This window comes from Falco naumanni, chromosome 6 (assembly GCF_017639655.2).
Source record: "Falco naumanni isolate bFalNau1 chromosome 6, bFalNau1.pat, whole genome shotgun sequence".
Taxonomy (NCBI): Eukaryota; Metazoa; Chordata; class Aves; order Falconiformes; family Falconidae; genus Falco; species Falco naumanni.
Window position 1 is genome coordinate 89,834,566 of NC_054059.1, and position 20,547 is coordinate 89,855,112.

The 20,547-nt window shown below is 45.0% G+C and overlaps 1 protein-coding gene across 1 annotated transcript; it reads right to left on the reverse strand.

Moving 5' to 3' along the window:
* Position 1: 1 nt before the first annotated feature.
* On the reverse strand, positions 2-20,110 carry UGP2 (UDP-glucose pyrophosphorylase 2). Its single transcript, XM_040597199.1, has 10 exons — positions 19,857-20,110; positions 14,113-14,240; positions 13,455-13,562; positions 6,664-6,849; positions 5,111-5,244; positions 4,151-4,448; positions 2,889-3,086; positions 2,462-2,704; positions 1,940-2,044; positions 2-1,103 (listed from the first exon to the last, which is right to left on the reverse strand). Exons 1-10 carry the CDS (start codon positions 19,873-19,875, stop codon positions 996-998), a joined length of 1,527 nt encoding a protein of 508 aa, XP_040453133.1. The 5' UTR covers positions 19,876-20,110; the 3' UTR covers positions 2-995.
* Positions 20,111-20,547: the final 437 nt, after the last annotated feature.

Sequence of the window (20,547 nt, forward strand, 5' to 3'; positions counted from 1 at the left end):
GTTGTTTTTAAAGACCAACTTCTTTAATGATACATACCAGTGTTATACTAAGCTTATAAAATAAAGTTGTCTGCATGTAAATACAAGAAAAACATTAAGAAATCAATAGTGATCAGGACAGGGATTTCGATTCCTGTACAAATTTAGAAATTACTCAGGAGAAGATAAATTAACATACATGGCTGTGACAATATGAACACGGGTGTAGTCAACGTGATCCATTTATTGAAAAAAAGGGGGCAGATCAAGGATTAAGATATTAACAGGAGATCCAGTCTTAAATGGGATGTGAAAAAGCAAACACCACACGTGGATACTGAGGCATTTTTCTCAAGTATTAGATTCTTTGGGCGAGTTTGGAACACCAACGATTCCCGCTCTCACAATATGGAAATGGAGGTACTGGCAGCCTTACCCCAGTGCCTTGATGTACAACTGGGACAGGCCATCCCACTGTAGTCCAGGGAGGTTCACGAGGGCTATAGATCAGGAGGAGTTGTGAGCACATGAAATACAGGGGTTTTAACAGCCCATTTAGCAGTAATGAAACTTTTGGTTTTCAACTGTGCCTTCATAAAAAGCCACATGAGTAGCTAACCGTGCTGTCCCGCATGTATTGCTTCACAGCTTTATTTCTGCAGTTACAAGCAATTCAAAACTACTAAATGTTAGAGGCAAGCCTCTTAACTTCTTATCAAAGAAGATCTGTCCATCTTACCGCAAGACAAACAGTATTGCACTTCAAGGTTATATTAACTGAGTTACAGAATCTCTTTAAGGACTGAAGCATTACTTACGCACATCCATTGCGCTATGTGTCTGCTTAACAAGATAAGCAAGAGAAATTAATTTTTAAATTAATACTGCAGGGTACTGTGAAGATGACGAAGCATAGGCCCTCTGTGTACTTATATTTCTAATGCTTAAAAGGGTCTTCCATTACGGGGCTGGGGTAGCACAGCCGCCTACAGCACTGACCGTGCCCTCACGCCGACTCAGTGGTCCAGGATCCGAAGGTTGCCGGACACGATTTTGTTCTCTAGTAGAGCTCCAGCTGGGATGTCAATCCTGTCACCGTGATTTGCAATGATGATAACTGTTCCCTGGAGTTACAGGAAAGAAAACAAGTGTTGAGAGACTTTCTATGACCTGCTGACTTGGGATGAGGGAGAGCAGCGTTTCAGGAGGACCAGTTCGGTGTCAGCTGTAACAGAGCCAGATCCTGGATGCGTTTAGTTGCATTGTTTCTGCATAGACTTCTTTTTTTCCCCCCACAACAAAGGTTTTAAACAAGCAATACTGGAAACAGTATAATCACCAGCATAGTAGATACTATCAGTTTACAAGCAGAGCTGATGCCTTATTCGAAGACACACACTTGCTGTAAGCATTCTTAGTGTCTGCTTGCGTTTAAAGGTGGAAAAATGTTCCCTGCACCGGCGTGGCACAGCTCGCCATCGCAGCTGGGCACAGAGACCTGTGCGTAAGCCTGGCTGCTGCAGCCACCCTGGCACTGATCCGTGTGAGCAGCTACCTGCCCTCGACTATTAACAGGGCCACGAAAATGTTGTTCTTGAGCTCAAGTGAGAACTGGAGAGAAACTAACTTGCTCAGCCTCAGCATTTACTAATAAATCGAGGACCCCCAGCTGACGGGAAGGGGCTTGTGGCTGCAAGGCCGGCCTGGGAGGGGAGGTGGCAGGTGCTGTACAGCTGAAGGATGGGGGTGTAAGTGTTGTTCTGAGCAGCGCCGTGTGGTCTGTGGTGTTCGCAAGGTTCGCAGATAAACCTCATCTCTCCCTGGGACCGTACAGGGGCAGCTACCGCAGGAACACCCAGCGCTCCTTCGGAAGGGTCGCTCCTCAGCCTTAGCCCCCACGACCCTGGGGCCGGCTAAATCCCTAGGAGTGACTGCAGGAGCATCCTAGTTACACACTCACCTTTAATGAAACATTCTTCCCAAATGTAACATCACCTGAAACAGTGAGATGATCCAGCTCCAGCATATCTGGAATACTTTCAAACCTCCGCAGGTAATCTTGAACCTTTTGGAGAAAGGAAAGAATAGAGACAGTTTAAAATCCACCTGTGGATTTTAAGCTACATCTGACTTAATACGAGTTGCTACTTTGAAAGCAATGTGGCATTGTCATTTCTTTCAGCAGTAACTATGAGAAGCAGTAAGGGCAGTATCCTGCCAAAGCTGGGTGAGCTCCAGAGCACGCACACAACCCCATTCACCTGCTGTTTCCTCAAGCAACAGGGTAAAAGAGCACCCAACAGCAGTATGACATCATGCACATTACGTAGTTTTATTCTAACAGCCTAGTAGTTATTTACTGGGAGCAAAAGGGAATTCCCAGATGGGCAGAGGTAGATAAACCTCACTTTAACTTATTTATTGCTATGGACTGCGTTTTTATTCAAAGAGGTAAAACCAAACTATAATTATAGGAGTTTACCTTTGTGAAAGAACTTCCCAGTTTCACAAGAGGCACTGTTGGAAATTCACGCTTCTCGCTCATGGTTAGAGATCCAGCATTAAGGCTATACAAATTGGACATCACAAGCAAGAGATCCGACGTGGTCTTAACAGGCAGAAAACGACTACGAGGTACGTTTATCCCCAGAGAGTTCTCAAAACTCTTAATAGCAGCACCAACTGCCGTCTCCAACTGGATAACATTCAAGCCTCCATCCAGAGTCTGGAAGAGAAAACTCAACATGAACACAACCAGCAGGTAAGGGGGCTCCGAACTAGAGCGTAAATCAGCGCTCTGCATTTACAGACAGGCTGGCTCCTTTTTGAAGGCAGCAGTCCCTGTCTAGTTACCTAGAAACAAACGCTCTTTTGAGTCCGTTTCCTCTAAAACCTTCCTAGCTGATTACCTTTGGGTTAACGATGATCTCCATATCGATAGCGTTTTTCTCTTGCAGCCTTTTAATTGCAGACAGAGCAATCCACAAGTTATTGGTGTTGAATATTTTGAATTTTGACACGGACTTGAATTCATCCACGTGTGCTTTTGGGACCTGAGCTATCTCCACGAGCCTCAGCTTGTTTTCATATTGTGTAAGCGTGCCACCCTGCAAGGGTCGAAAGCAGCAGTTTTAAGTCCTGTTCATGAAATGCCAGAGAAACCCTCCCTCACCCGGACGCGCTGTTTTGTTGGCATTTAAAGTTGAACCACAGTGAAAACACGTTGCTTGTGTTCAGCTACCAGGTTACTAATTATAGAGCATGTTTGCAGTACAGTCAGAACCGTTGAACGATCATGTTTCAGCACTCTAAGACAGTTAATTCTTTTAATGAAAGTTGAGAATCTTTTGCAAGTGCTGCTGTTGTCAAAAATCACCTTCAGCAGTACTTTGCTAGGTTACAGAGCAAAATCTAAATTAAATCTTAGAGTTTTGTACTTGTGGCACTTACAGGAGAAACGAGCAGTACTTCAGTAACCTGAACTGTATTCCCACCATGCATTTTGGTGGCTTTGTAAGACCTTAATATCTAATGAATACAGAGAAAAATAGTGTCTGCTCCCCATCCTCACATTTAAAAGAGCAGAGGCAAAGCACAGTTACGGCACAAATCACTGCATGCCAGAAGTATTTGATAAGTGCCATAAATACCTGACAAGCTGTCAGACCTGGACTTTGAACAAAGGGGGGCGGGTGGGGCAGGAGCAGGGTGGCAGCCGTGCCAAGCGCCGCGGGCAGCGCACACCTCGGCAGCGCGGCAAGCAGCCTGCGCAGTGTTCAGGCAGCAGGTACACAATCGCTGCATCCCACCCCGCAGTGCTCTGCTTCTGCTATCCTCAAACTCCTCTGTGACAGGCTGGAGGAGCTATGGGGGCTGTGACCCACACCCTGCGGAAATCACTGGTGTTTTCAGGAATCAGGCAAGCCCAGGCTGTCCTCTGCGGTTGCCCAGAACCTAGATCCAGTTTGTTCCATGAATCGGAACTTCAGAAACTCACTGATTTTGTGCATCTCGGATTAGATCACAGCTGATATGTTAAAAGGTGCCTAAAATAGCTATGGGAAGATTTAATGTCTCTCCTCCATGCGTGAATTCAGACATACAAGAAGCCGAGATCCCCACCAGCACGCCAGGCATTCAGACAGACTCACACAACTGTCTCCCTCTTTACCTTCACATCCGCCCTCGTTTTGTTGGTGACTTCCATGACAAATTCACAGCGTTTTCCATTGGGTGGGTTCATAAGGTGGTTAAGAATGTAAAGGTCCACAGTGGCACCCAAGTTATCTATATTGGACACGAAAATGTACTCCTTCCCCTCTCCGATAAGGTTATCCAGCAGACCAGAGTTATAGAAACTGGCATAGATATCTCCATGGCCGGGGGGGTACCAGCACTCCGTATTCTCTCCTGAGTAAGACACGTCCTTGGCTATCGGAAGCAGAGTTTCCTTGTTAATCCTAGGATACCTGGGAAGACAATGGGTTGTGTTAAGTCCTCACTAGTGCTGGACTAGCAAAAAGAAAAACACGATACAATAGTAAAGGTGCAACTACACGTGCTTTTTCACACAGCTTTTGGAGGTAACGCCTTCTAGACGGGCATAAATTCCCTGAAATGAAAGACCCATCTACACACTGAGCTACTGCTGGGAAGGTACAGCATGCAACCTCTCAGTGAAGGATTTACAGCCATAGCTCTCGGACCATGCTGTAAACCAGCTTTCCTCGGCCAGGCAGGTTCGGAGCATGCCAAGTGTGCCTCGGACATCACGAACCACTCAGTTTGTTCTTGGTAAGGAAGCCCACGCTCTCCCGCCCTCCCGAGCCCAGGGACCCCAAAGGCAAGTTCAGGAATGAAGTGGCCAGCACCCAGCACACCATTATTCACACGTTTCTCAGAAACTGCATCCCACACGCCCCCCTCTCCCTAGTTCTAATACATTGCCCTTGACTCTGCTTAACACCTTGATGTTTCGGTCTTTCAAAGAGCCCCAAAACAGAGACTGAACATGGGTACAGAAGACACTGTTGCTACCTCAGTGTCTCCAACTAAAACCTCACAGCACTGGAACATGGAGAAATGCAAGCTAGTTTTTCCTTTCACCCCAAGTGGAGAAGTGGCTTGATACCTGCTTTGATTAAAAGTATATATCTTCACACGGCTGTGACTGTATTTCTGCAAGATTTTCTTTGTGTCATCATCAGTGTTGAAAGAATTCATGAGAACAAGAGGAACATCGGTGTTGTAGGATTTGTTTAAATGCTGAGATGGGAAAGAAACGGTAAATTCAGCATGTATTATTAGCTTTAACTCCCAACACCTGAAGATCTGGGAGAAAGACATTCGATAAAAATGACTGGAAATAATAAATGCTGAGATAAAAGAGAGATGTGCTTATGTTGAGAGAAAAGATAATAAATAGGTAAAGGAAAACAAATCCCTGTAAGTAGTAAAGATACGGTCCACATTAATTAATGTATAATTCATCATTATTAAATCTGCATCAAGACTGAAAATTTGAAAAGCATGACACCACATAATAATTATTTTAGATTTTAGCCTACTGTTGATGCCAAAAGGCATGTTTTCCCTCAAATTACTGAAGGCTGTCAGGGTGAAGTTTGAAAACCTTCTCTGGTAAGTGCTTTCGAGCCGCCTTGGCAGGCTGTGAGATGGACTATAGTCCCAGGAATACATAACAAATGACATGTCACCACGTTAATAATTCGAGAATCTATAGAATGGAGCTGAAATACACAAAAGCCCATGTGCACAGCAGAGCACAGGCAAAAATCAGAAAACACGGTGGCATTCCACAACAAACCGAGTGCAGAAATCAAAGATATTTCAGTGAGTTCTAAGCTTTGTGCATCAGATCATCCTCATCCACTGTGGAGTGTCCGGGATTGTTACCCTCTGGTGGAGTTTGAGACTTCCACAGTGACACTTCTGAGAAAGCGCCCGTAACACCAAAGGATTAGGACTGCATTAGGTGGATAGAAATTTCAGTCTGCTATAGAACTGTCTAACAGATAGGGCAGAGTCACTCCAAACAGCCCCCACACTGAGGAAAAATTGTTGGAGCTCCAGAAACTCTGGAACAGGCGCACCCAATTTCCTACTCTGATGACCATCTTAATTATATGCTGTAAGAGAAATATTCTGCATTAAAAACATCAGCTGAAATGTCCTCTCTCAACACCAGCAGCTGTTATTTTATTTTACTTTTTTTTCTTCAGCAGAAAATGCCAGCAATCACTTCCAGCATGAGTTTTAATTTGACAAGGAGCTTGGAGCTGCTCGGAAGGACTTTGTTCTAATGCACGTTAAAAAAGCTTTTAAAAATCTAAACTTAAACTTGCAGCTGGAGGAGTTCAGAGACGAGCCCAGGAGTTAGCCGTGCCATGCCAGCTCCGATTTGATTGCTCGTGTTTCTGGACACCATCACCACCGTCCGGGTTGGTGTGCACAGGCTGGATTACACTTGTGCTAACGTGTGGAGTGGACCACCAATTGCTTCAACCCTTTCATGCCTATTCTTTCCAAATTCTCCACTCCAGACCTCCCTTCCCTCTCTTCTTCCTTTTGGCAAGTCTCCACTGTGATGTCTCTGAAAGGGTCACACAGGAGAGGCTCAGGGTGCTTCCTCCAGCATAGAAAGAAAAGCCCATCAGAAGTTACCTCAATCTGCTGAACCGTCAGATCCAAGAAGGTGTTCTCGTTCCGCACCCCGATAAGACTTTTGGGGCCTTTACAACCCATGCTTGTGCCCAAGCCACCATTTAGTTTCACAACCACCAGCTTGTTCAAGACAGAAGCGATGTTATCGGGCAGCCCTCTGGCCTTTATCTTCTCATAGGGCTGGATCTGTAAAAACAAACAAAAAACCCCAGCAGTCAGATATTTGGAAGGGAATTGCTTTCTCTTACAAATCTTCAAAACTCAAGATTTGGCAATAGCACCCACGCTTATTTATGTGATTTATGACACTACAGAACATTTGCAGAACTGAGTCTACAGTAATCTGATTTGTTACAATACAAGTAACTGAATTTGTTACTACAATAACCTCTTTTCTTGAGAATTTCTATAGACTTTGTGACACCAGTCACAATCGGCTCCATCCAGACGAAAAGCTGTCTCTGCTCCTCCAGGCAGGGGGAACTGACTCAATGGTGAAGGCGGTTAACGAAGAAGTCAGGCCAGTTACATCACTTACCACAACTCTCTCCTCTCACCCTGCCGAAGGAGAGGGGGTCTCCTTGTGAGCCACCCAGCGCTCCTCCCCAGTAAGGCGACCCCCTTCAGTCAGGCCCCAGTTTAAGGACACAGGCCCTGCATGCAGGACACGAAACCTTTTCCCCCCCTAAGCAGCTTAAACTTGCAACAGATTATTATTTTTTAATGTATATATATTTTGCTCTGAGGTTATCAGAGGCAACATTCTTGGCAAAAGGTTGGTTCTTTGGCTCAGTCTAAACCAATTTTTATTCCAACTACTAGTCCAATTAAATAATTCCTCTCTCCCAATAATGTGCTACGAAGTGGAAGAAAGCTCCTAGTTCTTATCCCACAATTTTCAGGATGTGTTCATCCAGCTCACATTAAGCCTTGCAGAAGTCTTCCACCTCGCCGACAGCTACACCCTACAGGTTTGCAAACAGAGCATGGGCTGCACTAGGGGCTAGTGATGGAGAGCAAAATCAGGTTTGTAATGACAGCATGCCTTGCATTAGGCATTGCTTGTCCCCTCATCCAGAGCACCCAAATCAAAGAAACAAAGGTAACAATGCAAGAGTCACGTGAAAACTGTTAGAGCAAAATCAATACAGTTATCCTTTAGCCTGTCCTTCTAGAGATTTTCTTTTCAAGAAAAGCCTTGGTGTTTCAGTGCTGTGTGTATTCTAGCAGCAGGAAAATGATTTTTGTTCAGATAAGGGGTGTGTAAGATCCACAGCTGATTTCCAAAACCAAATACGTACAGAGTAGTTTCCAGAAATGTGTTTGCTTTGGGCAAGTCAGGCTGAGGTTCAAATGGAAATTCACACTGCACTGGAACAAGAGTCATATTTCTTACTCAGATGTGCGGGGGTAGAGAGCAGAGTTTGCGCAACTCCAGCATTCCGGTATGCCACAGGCAGTAGATTAGAGCAGATCCCTCACATTAGGGAAATTCTGCCTTACAGGATCCGGAAAGCTTACGGTATATATTTAAAGATAAGATCGCTCCATGTGCAGTTAGCATGGCTCAGGCAATAGCGCAATCACTGCCATTTCACACAGGACATACGCAGGAACTTCTAAAGCTCCTAGAACATTTCAGGAACAGAAGCGTGCAAAAAGCAGAATCTTGCTGTGTTTTGTCAGCAATAGAGATTGTGTTCAGGCTGGGCAGGCACCTTGAACAACCACCATTCTTCTCATTAACAAAGAGGTGATAAACACTGATTTTAACGTGCTGAAGGTACATCAGAAAGCTTAATGAACAATTCACTACCAGCAGGATCTACAGAGATGTACTCAAGAGATTTACTGCTTCCCATCCACTCCAAGGTCAGTAACACTCTGTATGAGACTGCAAACAGATTTAAAACATTCAGGTTTGAGCTTCAGCTGGGCCAGATGCGAGTCACACCCACAATGTTCAGACAGTCTGAACAGCCAAAAAATGATTTCAACTTTCAAGTCTCGCTGCGTTCTTCTTGCATCACTCAAAATACGGCTCTCCAAAAAGACAACAGTCTGCCACTCAGTCAGGGCCAGGCTGCCTCAAAATCAGTTGCTTCTGCTGAAGTGCCAACTACCTTTTCATGCCTTCACTATCATGCCTGAAACTAGCTTATGCAGAAAGCTCAGAGTGAAATCCTGATGAAGTTAAATGGTTCCATCCAGGCCCTCCATCAAGGACTTTGTCCAGTGGATGTTCAGCTACAACACAAAACTTGTAACTCAGCCTTGCTAAATATTTCAGTTTTTTCTGGCAGAGGCACTGGAAGTGACAACTTGGCAACGAAGCCCTGGGTCTTGAAGGGTCCTTCATTCAGAGAATAACACATGTCAAGATCTCAAATCTGAGCAGGATTGTTGCAGCATCAGGACTGCTGGATGCCAGCGCTACCGTCTAGCAGTTCCAGTCACGTGTAGGCACTAACATCCAGAATCTCCTCATCACCTATGAGCGTACACACCAGCGTAAGAAGTGCTCCCCAGTAATAAAAATCAAACCTCGCTCTAAGGGTTTGGAGCAGTGGACTTGACAAGTGCGTGCTGATGGGGAAATACTTCAGGAACAGAAACAGGCAGGGTGATGTGCCTTACAGATGCATGACTACAGCGTTACTCATTTGAGACACATCTCAAAACTGTCGTTTGAAATTCTTCTGAGATGACATATCTCGCTGCTTCTGGTTTTGCAGACAATGTCACAGAAGTGATTTTTCAGAACAGTTTGCATAAGGCAACGTTGGGAGTTTGACTAACAGATTTCAGAAGCATACTCCTACTGCAAGGAGGTTTGCAAGCGTTTGTCAGAGACAGACAAAGTGAGCATCAGGGCTGTCATCGTGGGTAGACTGGGAAGGAATACACCCATATTAGTCAGTTTGTACTTACAGAACAACAAGGAAAGACTCAGCACCAACGGATGGTTTTAGAAATGGCACCAAGTGAACCCTTAAAAGCTGTTTCCAGAGTTGAAGGTTAGGAAGACATTTTGCTTTTGAGGAAGAGAGTGACATTCATTTCTTTCCTTCACGATGCAGTTCACTGCGATGACAACCTGAGCTGCAGACAAGAATCTGGCCACTGGGGAAAAAAACCCTTCCAACAAGCAAGCTCCTTTCACAACTCACGTTGTTTTGGATGCTCTCTTCACTTCCTAGATGATGTTTTGTATTGCTGTTCTGAGGTTAACTTGATCACTTTGGTTCTCTCTGAGGCCTCCCAGCAGGGCGTTGCTATTGCTTCCAATTCAAACAAACAGATCACTGCAATCTCCATCAACAGGGTTAAATTACACTTGCCGTGTCTACATGCTTTACCGCCTCTCTTTGTTAACCGGCACTCTGACTAAGTATACCTTCTCTGAAAACTGTAACCGTAACGGTCCCAACTATGCTAGGTATCGCTGTAAGCCTTTGGACGTATGGAAGCAAAGCATCAGGAAGGAAAAAACAAGACAGAGGTTTACCAATATGGCATGAAATGGGTTCAATCTTCTGATATCGGAGTCTGGAGCTTACAAGTTGTTGGCCATTGGTATTAGCTGTTGCACTGAAAACACGGAGGTCAGTGATGAAACCTCCCATTGGAGAGAAAAATGAAGGAGTATTACAGAACAATAATTTCTGTTTCAGTGTACTCACAGGAGCCTTTACCTGTCAGCAGATGCTTCAGGGAAGAACAGAAAGTTACATTCAAAGAACAAGTACAGCGGATAACACGTTAGAAGACCCAAAGAAGTCTGATCAGAAATTCTGTTCCTGCATAGCACACTCCCATGGCACTGGGCAAAAGCCTGAAACACCTTTCCAACCTAATCTGAAAGTCAGAAGTAGCTTATGTAAAATAGAAAATTAAAAGACAAAGCCTATAAACGCAATAAACTATTAATGAACTTTGTTAAGCTGTTAATAAAAAAAACCCCACCTCAACGACCCCACGCTTTGGCACATTTGAGTGTTTTTATTTTATTTATAGATACATACACACACACATATGTCTGTATGTATATACATACACACACACATATATACCTAGACAGATCCTTTGAACTCTGCTAGGTACCAGCTGAAGATTACACTTGCCAGAATTCTCAGTGCTTTGGACTGATCAAGCAGCAAACCAATTCTCCAAAACAATCACAGGCAAATAAATTCACACCGGGGAGAGGAAGTCAATGTTTTCTAGGCTATGATCCTTGTAGTGTGGGATTCTCAAAAGCAGCCGAGCACCCCACCTCCATCACCACCTCCTCATAAAACAAGGTCGTCCATACAGGCAGTTATAAATCAGTTCCAAGATTACCAACTTTCCCAACAAGTCTTGTGTGTACCAACCTCTGTGCCGGTCTAACAAGACCAGGAGGGGAGTGCACTGTGAGGTTTTATAGCTAGGAAAAAAAACCCAACTAGAACTGAAGCACTCAAACAATCTGTGTATACTCACAGATGGATACTTGTCCCAAAGAACTCAGTACTGCAGTCTTTATTCTGAAGCTCTTCTAAAATGATCGCTCTTACACCCTCTAAAAGCTCATACTGTTTTCACCTATACTAGCTAGACTAGTAATTCTGGTCTTCAGGAAATCAACTTTTATCTAGTAATTCCACAAGTCATATCCCTCAGCAAAGAATAATTTAGGAGAAGTTGCCCTGCAGGTCACTTGAAAAGGGTTTCATGTAAGACACGTTTCGCTTTCCACAGTACGTCCTCTACATGACTGACATATTAAAGGAGGTGGAGGCAGGATGAATACAAGCAGGGTTTGAGAAGGGTAGGGAGATGGAACTCTTATGGTAAGGAAAAAAAAAGAAAAGAAAAATAAAGTTAAGCTTGCTCTCAGTTTTTGAGCATCCTCAACCCACCTCCGGTCAGATAAGGAAGCCTTAAGTATCATCCAAGTAATCCTAAAGAAAGAGATACTTACTATGAAGTAAAGAAGGCATGGAAGGAAGTTAGTTTGTGGTTATTTTTCCCTAGCTTGCTTTTGTGACATTTACCAAGTACGATTATTTATTTGGAGTTCATGCTAGGAAGCAAAATTTCATTTAAAATGATGCATGCATCTCACCTGACCCAAAGTGACTTGATTTTGCAGGATTCTCACTTTCTCTCTCTCTGTAAAAGCTGCGACATGGCTAAGGGGCACATTCAAGAACCAGCCAGGCCAGGCCATAAGGAAGCCGAGCGATACTCATTCTGATCTTGCCCTCCCCTTCCCACCCTCTGTGACCTTAAGTTAGACCTTTGTCAAAGTTCTCTTTTAAGCACCCTGCCATGCCTGGGAATCTCCCATCGGTCTCTTTCAGTGTCTTACCATAATCCTCCCATTTGACATTTGCTCCTGATGTCCTACCCGGTAATTTTCAGTCCTTCACAGAACATGAAAGTTTTTCCATTGAAGGCGTGCAAAACTTTAAAAATAGACAATAGCTCTCCCTCTCCACAAAGCAGCCCATTCAGTCGCATCAAATTGCTGTCATTTAATCCCAGGCTTTATCTTGACACAGGGAACAGGTTATTTCTTTCATTGTTCCAACTACCTTTTTACGTATTTAACAGGCTTATCACTCCCCAGAGTCTCACCCCCTCTAGACTAGAAGCAATCCCCTTTTCTTCAGCCTTCCTTATAAGTCATGTTATCTAGAACTCCAGTTTCTCCCCCTGGCCTCTTTACTGAAGGTAGATTTTTATCCCCAAAGCAACACTTCATTCAGTGTTACAGTACAGAAGAGAGAGACATCACATGTTTTTGAAGTTAAAAGAAAACACTCAACCTTGGAAAAACCCTAGACTTGCTCTAAAACAGCATCATTCTTCCAACGCTTTAGAGAGCAGCACTGCATCTGTTCTGGAAGTAACTGGACAGCCTGCCTTTCAGTTGGAAACAGAGCCTCGATTGAATCACCACAGAGAGGCTAACAGGAACCACAAACGTGTGAGGACACAGAAGTCCTGCAATATGCCAAGATCACTACACTGGGAAATGCAAGAATTCGTACCACAACTACACCGTTAGATACACAAGAGTCAAAAGACAGCCTAAGGCCACAGATGAATCAATAGAATGAGGTTAGGTTTAATAGCAAGTATTTATTTCAGTACTAAACAGTGCTGAAAAAAATATTCAGCGCTTTTTCAGCAGCAGCTCAAGTGGCAGGTTATAAGTTACAACAACATAGATGACATTAGATGAAAATTACGCCCCCTCAGCCCCCCCTCAGTCAACTACTCAGATCCCTCGTTTTTACTGAGCTGCTGCAGGTTACAGAAGTTGCTAAATGAGCTATGCAACACAGCCCACTTGCCATATGTCCATTTCAAATTATTCAGCGGAACGGATTGCTGGAAACAGTCTCATCTGAGACACGCAGCCTTCTTTCACGGGCAGGAGGGAAATGGGAACAACAAGGGCCCTCCCTCCCCTCTAACACAAGCTACCGTGGACTCCAGAGAAGGTACCAAATGGTAAGATGGAATCTGTCCCACTTTGCTGCCCTGCTCAAAGGCAGCTAACAAAACACCACCAAAGAACCTGACACATATGTTAAGAACCTGACACAATGCTGAGGAACACTACAACATATGTGTCAATAAATAATTTTTTTCCAGTTAGAACCCAAAGTGCTGTCCTACGTGATTTTATGAAAGCATGGCACAGATATCCATTCTGTGGGCAACTACATCATTTACTACAAGCAGCAATTATCAGTTCTATGTTCCCTCCAAGCTGTCGCTTCATCGGAACTTACCGAATCTTCTGGAGGTCTCTGAATCTTCCCCCAGTCCACAGATGGTCCCTTTTCTTGCAGGAATCTATGAAATAGCTTCTTAAATCCTTCCAGGTCCTTTTTAGTGTGCTACCAAGAAGAAATGCATTAGTTAAGGCTGGCGTTTAATGCATGCCTATTCAATCACAGACACATTTCTACAGACTTGATGTACAGTCTATTCACAAGAGTAATTTCATCAGCACTGACATGCTAAAATTTAAGTAAAACTCTAAAAGGTACCAAAAGCCCATTTCCACTAAAAGCTCAAAGGTGCAAAACCAACTTGGATACCTAAAAGACAAGTCTTTATAGTCAAAACCACAACCATCAGAATTTGGCCCAGTCTTTATGGTAACAGCTTTACCCTCCCCTTCTGTAATCCATTAAAGATTACATAAAACCTTTAATAACTAAAGATGATTAAACACTTCATAATAACTCTTGTCACCCAGTTTATATGGAACTGAAAGTCTCCTACTGACATTGTATCCAGGCTACTCTTCCACACAGGATCAGAGCACATCCTAAAAATAAAGATCATGGTATTCTGTGATTTGTTTCCCTGTATAGTATTTGCCTCAGTTTCCTGCATCTAACTTCTCACGCTCTGAATTGAGTCAAACATCATGCTCCTTACCTCTAGCTCATTTGAGGTTGCAGTCGCAAGTATCTTATCAAGTTCTACTTTCATTGAATACTCCAGCTCTTGTCGAATGACTTCCTGAAACTGTGAAGAGCCAGCTTGAGACATTGCTTTGCTGAAATCTTAAATAAAAATAAACACAGGGGTTAAAGGAAAAAGAAGAAACCTAGCTTATTTAGACTACAAATAGTCTTCAATTTTCTTCTAAAAACTAATAAACTCCTATAATCTAGTCTCATTTTATTACTGTGCTAGCACTCCAGGAACCTTAAGTTTTTACTCTTGGTGACTTGGGAGAAGAGACCTTAAACTGGGGCCAAAGCACAACTACCCTTCTCTCAAAACTCAAAAAACCCCAAACCAACGATACATCTCAAGAAGTGTCCAAAAAATCCACAGCAGGATGCTTTTTTGCTAGAGGGCCAAAGAATTCATATCCTACCGCATCAATATACTTTAGCAAGTAGAAGTGTGAAAAAGCTTCTCACTAAAAAATTTCTTTTATGTAGAACATTGTGATTGAGGGTATCCTTCTGTTCACACAAGCGAATAAAAACATATGTTTTCATTATTTATACAGTGCGTTATCACACAATTTTTAGTTTGTTCCAGTAAATATTCCTTTACTTTATCACATGAGTATTTTCACACTACAGCATGCATTTCAGTTACTAAGCAACCTAGAAAATTAGTCTGTCTATCACTTCAGCATTTGTTTTGCTTTTGAAAGTGATAAGCTCCATAAATGTGAAAAAGAGTAAATACACAAATGTTCTACACAGTAAAGTCCACATCGCAGGAAGAAACGGGAGATAACATGACTTTATTCTCCAGCAGAAAGCACTTGAAGGGAGCGTGTTCTCAAAAGACATTCTGAGTATGTTCTCTAAAGACCTCAGTTAATTTAATTTCTGCCAAATCCCTTGAGTAATCATTTCTCTTAACACAGAGAGTGATGTACTGCCAAATATAGCTGGATTTTAGAAACACTCTGAATACTAGTGCAAAAAGGGACAGGAGGAAACTTTGCAAGTGAACAGAGCAATGCTGCCAGAAAATACTGTTAGAAGAGGAACCTGCGTTTGAAGTTTACTTATTTAGAACACGCACTAAAAGGCTATTCTATTGAGAATGTCTAAGAAAGCCAATGGCAGTGCATTTTAATACAATTTTTTTTTTTAAGCAAAGTATTCCACAGCCTCAGACTCAGTGACAGTATCTAATCCTTGCTTTGAAGCCCACAGAAGCCATTTTCCTGACTGCACTGTTTTGCAGGTAGGGGAGGGGAAAAAAAAAAAAAAAAAAAAAAAAAAGGCAAGTGCTGCAGTGCACATACTGTGTGTGGTGCAACACGGGGAACGCCAGCTCAAGATGAACAGTACAGTGAACAATAGGTTCTCTTTTTTAATCAAATGCTTCATTTAGTAGTAAAAGCAGATAACGGTTGAAAGCCTGTTAGGCGTATCTTTCCAGGTCAAATACGTAAAAACACGGACAGCTCTTCATTAGGAAGCGCCTCCTCCTACAGAAAAAGGAGGAGGTCTATACCAGCTTAATACTTCCCTACCGAACTGCTACACGTACGGTCTTATCATTCGCACATTCTGGGTGGATGCATACCAAAACACTGTTTAAACTTCCAGAGAAACAACTGCTAGGAGCTACTTTCATATGTTTGCAATCCTCCCTGCAACATGTTGTAATACAGGACTTCTGTTACAGCAACAACAGTGGCCATTTCTCACAGTTCATCAGCCTGTAAAACAGCTGAACCTCCCCATATGATGCAACGTGTTTCAGAAGAAACTCTGCAAATACCAAGTATTCAACCGAGACCTTCATTCGTGCCGTGGAGACGCCGGGGCTGAGGAAGGCAGCGCCAGCTAGGCTCTTTCCCAGGCTGCCATGGAAGTAGGAAAATCTTGTTCGCTCCTATCAGCCCAAACACTTGTATGTACCAGATAAAAGCATTTAGAGATTTAAGTAACATCACAAACAAATCAAAAGAAAAAGGCACCATAAAAGTAAATGCATGATAATGTCCTGGTTTGTGGGTTTTTTTAAAATAATACTATAAATTCTCCACAACTTAATGAGCAAATGCTAAACACATGTGACCACCAATGTCCTCGCAGAGAAGCAAAGCAAACCTGTTGCTTTTTCCAAACGCCAAGTGTCAAGCACACAGACCAGCCAGCTAGATGGGACATTTCTTACCAAAACGCAGACCGCCTAAGCCATCAGTGCCGTCAGCTGCATCTTGCATTGGCAACACAGAATATTTAGGCTTCACATCGACCATTTAACAACTGCTGCAACCACTCGGTCTCATCGAGATTCAACATGCCAGGGCACGGTTGCTCAGGGAGAGCATTATTAGTGCTATTAGCACTATTACTATTTTGGGGAAAGGAAAGACATGGCTGGAGTCCATAAAAACATGTGTTTGCCTGGTGCAGGAAAAGCATCTATTCTGCATACCTAAGAATTTGGATACTGTTACTAAGCAGCCAAGGGAAATAACAACTCAAAAGATTGTCTGCTTTTAACATGCCACTGCAAGGCAGAGGCTTTTAAGCATTTCTCTTAAGAGACGTCCACCAGGATTCGGACTGGTCGGGGACCTACAGCACTCTCTAAAGGCTCCCCAAAGCCAGACAACAGCAGCAGCATCACTGCATCCACTCCAAACCAACAAACTCTGTACTGGTGGTTCCCAAGTTGCTGCCCCTCGGGGGTTTTGGGAAGAAGCTGGTATTTATGCACCTCAGCCTACCACCAGCAGAAAGACAACTGCAGCCCTTTAACATGAGCTGCTGTTAAATTTAACAGCCCGGGTGAAGGTTGATTTCCCTGTTCCCCTAGCAGCAATGAGGAAGTAGAAAGGCCAGCGTGACCACGTATCTGAAAGCAGTTATTTCCTACAGGCAAGTAAAATTTCCAAAGGCTATAATGAAAAGCAGTTATTGTGCCTCTAAAAATCACATGAGAGGCAGGGGTGTTGGATAATTGCAGGAAGAGATTTCCATGGTTTGTCCAGCCATAAACTCCCAAATTATTTTTTAAAAAGAAATGCCTCTTCCAAGCTGTTTTGCAACCAGCGCCTCAGATTCCAGCCTAAGTCCACTTTTACGGGACCAGTATTCTTGAGTGCACATCTGAAGGAAGAAAAGGGTGGGATAAGGTAGTGGAAGACTCTTGGGGAACCGGCCCACGCAGGAAATTAGCACAGAAGCGCATGACTAAACAGCTACATTTCAGAAAACACTCTGCTTTGCAAAAATGACCACCCAGGATATCTTACTTCAATGTCATCCATAGAAAGTACTTCCTTAAGTAGCAGAGAAAGGACAACTCTTTAATGGAGTTTGCAGTGGTGTCTGACGCGTGGAGATTTTCACTCAAGCCCTCCTGCCCCCACTGTTATTTCTAGCATGCTTTTGTGCTCTGCTTTCACTGCTAACGTGCCCCCTGCCCTCGCAGCATGAACTACAGCATAGGGCAGAGTACTTGCAGGTTTATGATACATAACTTTATAACAAACATACAAAAAAACAAAATATGACAAATCAGATTAATAAAAAAGTCTTCGTACACAATCAGAATCAAAATAAGGGACAGAAGCCCTCAGGAAAACTGCATGAGAACAGAAGAGCAGTGACCCTTACGCAGGGGCTTCCATGTGCTTCCTTTCTGGCCATCCCTCCTCTTATTCCACATTAAAAGCAGATAATGTGTTAAGATCTATTAGTTTGGTTCATTAATTCACTCAGAAGAGAGCTTCACTGCCTTGGTACTCGGTACATAAGGACCCAGTACAGGAGGGAGTCATGGGACAAGTCAAGCAAGAAGTCCCCTCTCTCATGAAAAAAATGGAAATCTTTTGGGCTAAGGGTTATGAACTGCAGCTACCTTCACAATCCCAATAAGTATACAGAAAGATCTACAGCAGAAAGTTATTTAGGTCCCCTTGGAGCCAGACTACATGCATAAAAATCTAGAAGGGTAGCCAGTAAGTTAAAAGCATGCAGCTGAACTTTAAACACTCCATCCTTGAACTCTGTGCTGAGGGTACAGGCTGAATGCCTCAACTTCCACCAACTCCGCTGAAAGTTCAAGGCAATTTTTATCCCTGACGAGCACAAAACCTACTCTTTAAATACCCATACTATAATGTGCAACGCTAATAAATATTACTTCGTTTGATTTCTAAAATGGAACATACCCACTCAGCCTTTACGAATGTTTTTCTTTTCCTACTACTAGAGGCAAAATCTGTCAACATACATTGGACTGAAGCATACATGAAGTGAAACCTCTGCGCTCGCTCTCTCCTTAGTGGAACGAATGAGCATGTCAGCCTGTGCCAACGCACAAGTTTGCAACCTAGGAAGCCGTTCTTGCCAGCTGCATGCACCAGGAGTTCAGGTGTTATGGTCAGACACAGCTGGGTTTCTCAGTCTGAACAGCTGATCCTCACGCTAAAAATATCACTTGACACTGGCAACATGTTTTAGTATGATCGGCGTGATAAGAGTACTTTAAATGACAGATAATTTTTTAAAAGCTTTTAGGATCGTCAAATCTTTGGTAATATTTTAAAAACTGGTTATGATCTTTACATAGGTTTCTTCAGCTTTCAGTTTCATAAACAATATCACTTGCATGCAAGATGGCTACCTTCAGCAGAAGGCTGAGATAAGCCAATACCATTTGAAAAGAACAATTCTGAATGTATTTTTGTAAGTATTTTCACAGCAAGAAGGGGATGATCTAGGTAACTTTCAGAGCAGCCTGCCGAGCAGCATGGCTGTAATACTTCCCTCCTTCAGCTCTCTGCATTTCGCCCAGGTGCCACAGGGCATTTGCAGACAGCTGATGCATTTACACAGCAAGTGTTGTGCAGTCCTACACATCCACGGGATGAGCGGCAGGCTTTCCCAAAGCCCGCCAAGGCCCTCGGTTGCCTGCAACGTCCAAGTTGACACAGCGAAAGACCTATTCGTGTTCTTCCTACAGGCAGCATCACGTTTGTCGATAGGCCTGCAGGGATTTACACTGAGGAAACCTACAGACACGGATTTCATTACAAAAAGCACACACACACACACCCCATTAGGAATACCGGATAGGAGAGAAAGAAAATTGCCACGGCAATGCACCAAAGTCGTTTTTCTTCCCAAAATGACCTCTTGTGGGCTGGTTCCCTATTTTGCAATAAAGGAATCTGAAACTCAGACCACGTACGCATATGCTCACACATGCGGAGAGTAAAGGAAAGCGGCGGGAGCCCACCGGCATCGGAAAACGCCAAAATACACTCAAGACTCTGAAAAAAAGTGAAGACGTTCGACCTCAGCGCTCTTCCTCCCCCAACTTCACAGACGGCTTTAGCGGAGAGGGGAGATCTGCGCTTACGGGATCGCCCTGTAGACTCCAGATCCCGCCTGGATCCCTCCAGCCGTGGGGAGAAGCCCCGGCGCTACAGCCGCCCGGTTCCCCCGGTTCCCCCGTGCGGCCGGCAGCCGAGCCCCGGGAGCGCGGTGGGAGCCCCGGGAGCGCGGTGGGAGCCCCGGCACACTGCGCCTCGGGTGCCGGCGGGGCGCCTGCACCCACCGCTGCGCCGGGGAGAGGGAAAACGGGGGGATCATAAAAAAGGCAGCGCGTACACGCACAAGCGGAGCGTACGCACATCTGAAGGGGAAAAAATAAAATTCTAGAAAGCACGCCAAGCTTACCTTTCGCAAAGGACGACATTTTGGCTGCTTAATAAAACACACACTTTGCGCGTACAGACGCGCCGCGGCTGGAGCGCGGGGCTGGGGGCCGCCTCCCCGCGCCCCTGCGGAGCGAGGCCCGGCGGAGCGGCTGCGCGGCGGCAGCGAGCGGCGGCCCCGGCCCCTGGGAGCTGCCCGCCCGCCGCGCCTGGCCCCTCAGCCCAGCGGTGCCTCCCGGGCCGGCGGGCGGCAGGCAAACCCCCAGGAATTTAAATTTCATCAATGAAAGAGGCGGATCCGCCGCGCCCCAGGTTTCACCACCCCCAACCCTCCTCCTCCTCCTCCTCCTCCTCTCCTCTCCCCTCCCCGCCCGGCTGGGCCGCACGCCCGCCCCGCCGGGGCGCCCCGCACGGCTCCTCCCCGCCGCCGGACCGGGCACAGGCCGGGCCGGCACCGCCGCCTGGGGCGCGCTGTGCGGCCGTTAGGCCTGAGGGCGGGCCCGCCTCTCCTCAGGCGGCGGGAGGGCCGGCAGGCGGCGGGAGGGGCGGCGAGAGGCACCTCCGGCCGCCCCAGGGGAGGCGGGGGGGGAGATGGGGGGTGGCGGTCCCGCCGTACCCACCTCGTCGCTGCCGGTACCGCGGGCGGCGGGGGGCGGGGAGGGGCGGGGCGGCAGCGCGGAGACCCACCGCCCCCCCCTTCCTCCTCCCTCCCC

Excerpts from the sequence above, each read along its gene's own strand:
- UGP2 (XM_040597199.1), bottom strand. Across the intron at positions 6,850-13,454 it reads AGAGACCTCCAGAAGATTCG|ATCCAGCCCTATGAGAAGAT; the intron begins GTAAGTTCCGAT and ends TTGTTTTTACAG. Across the intron at positions 1,104-1,939 it reads GGAAGAATGTTTCATTAAAG|GGAACAGTTATCATCATTGC; the intron begins GTGAGTGTGTAA and ends CTGTAACTCCAG.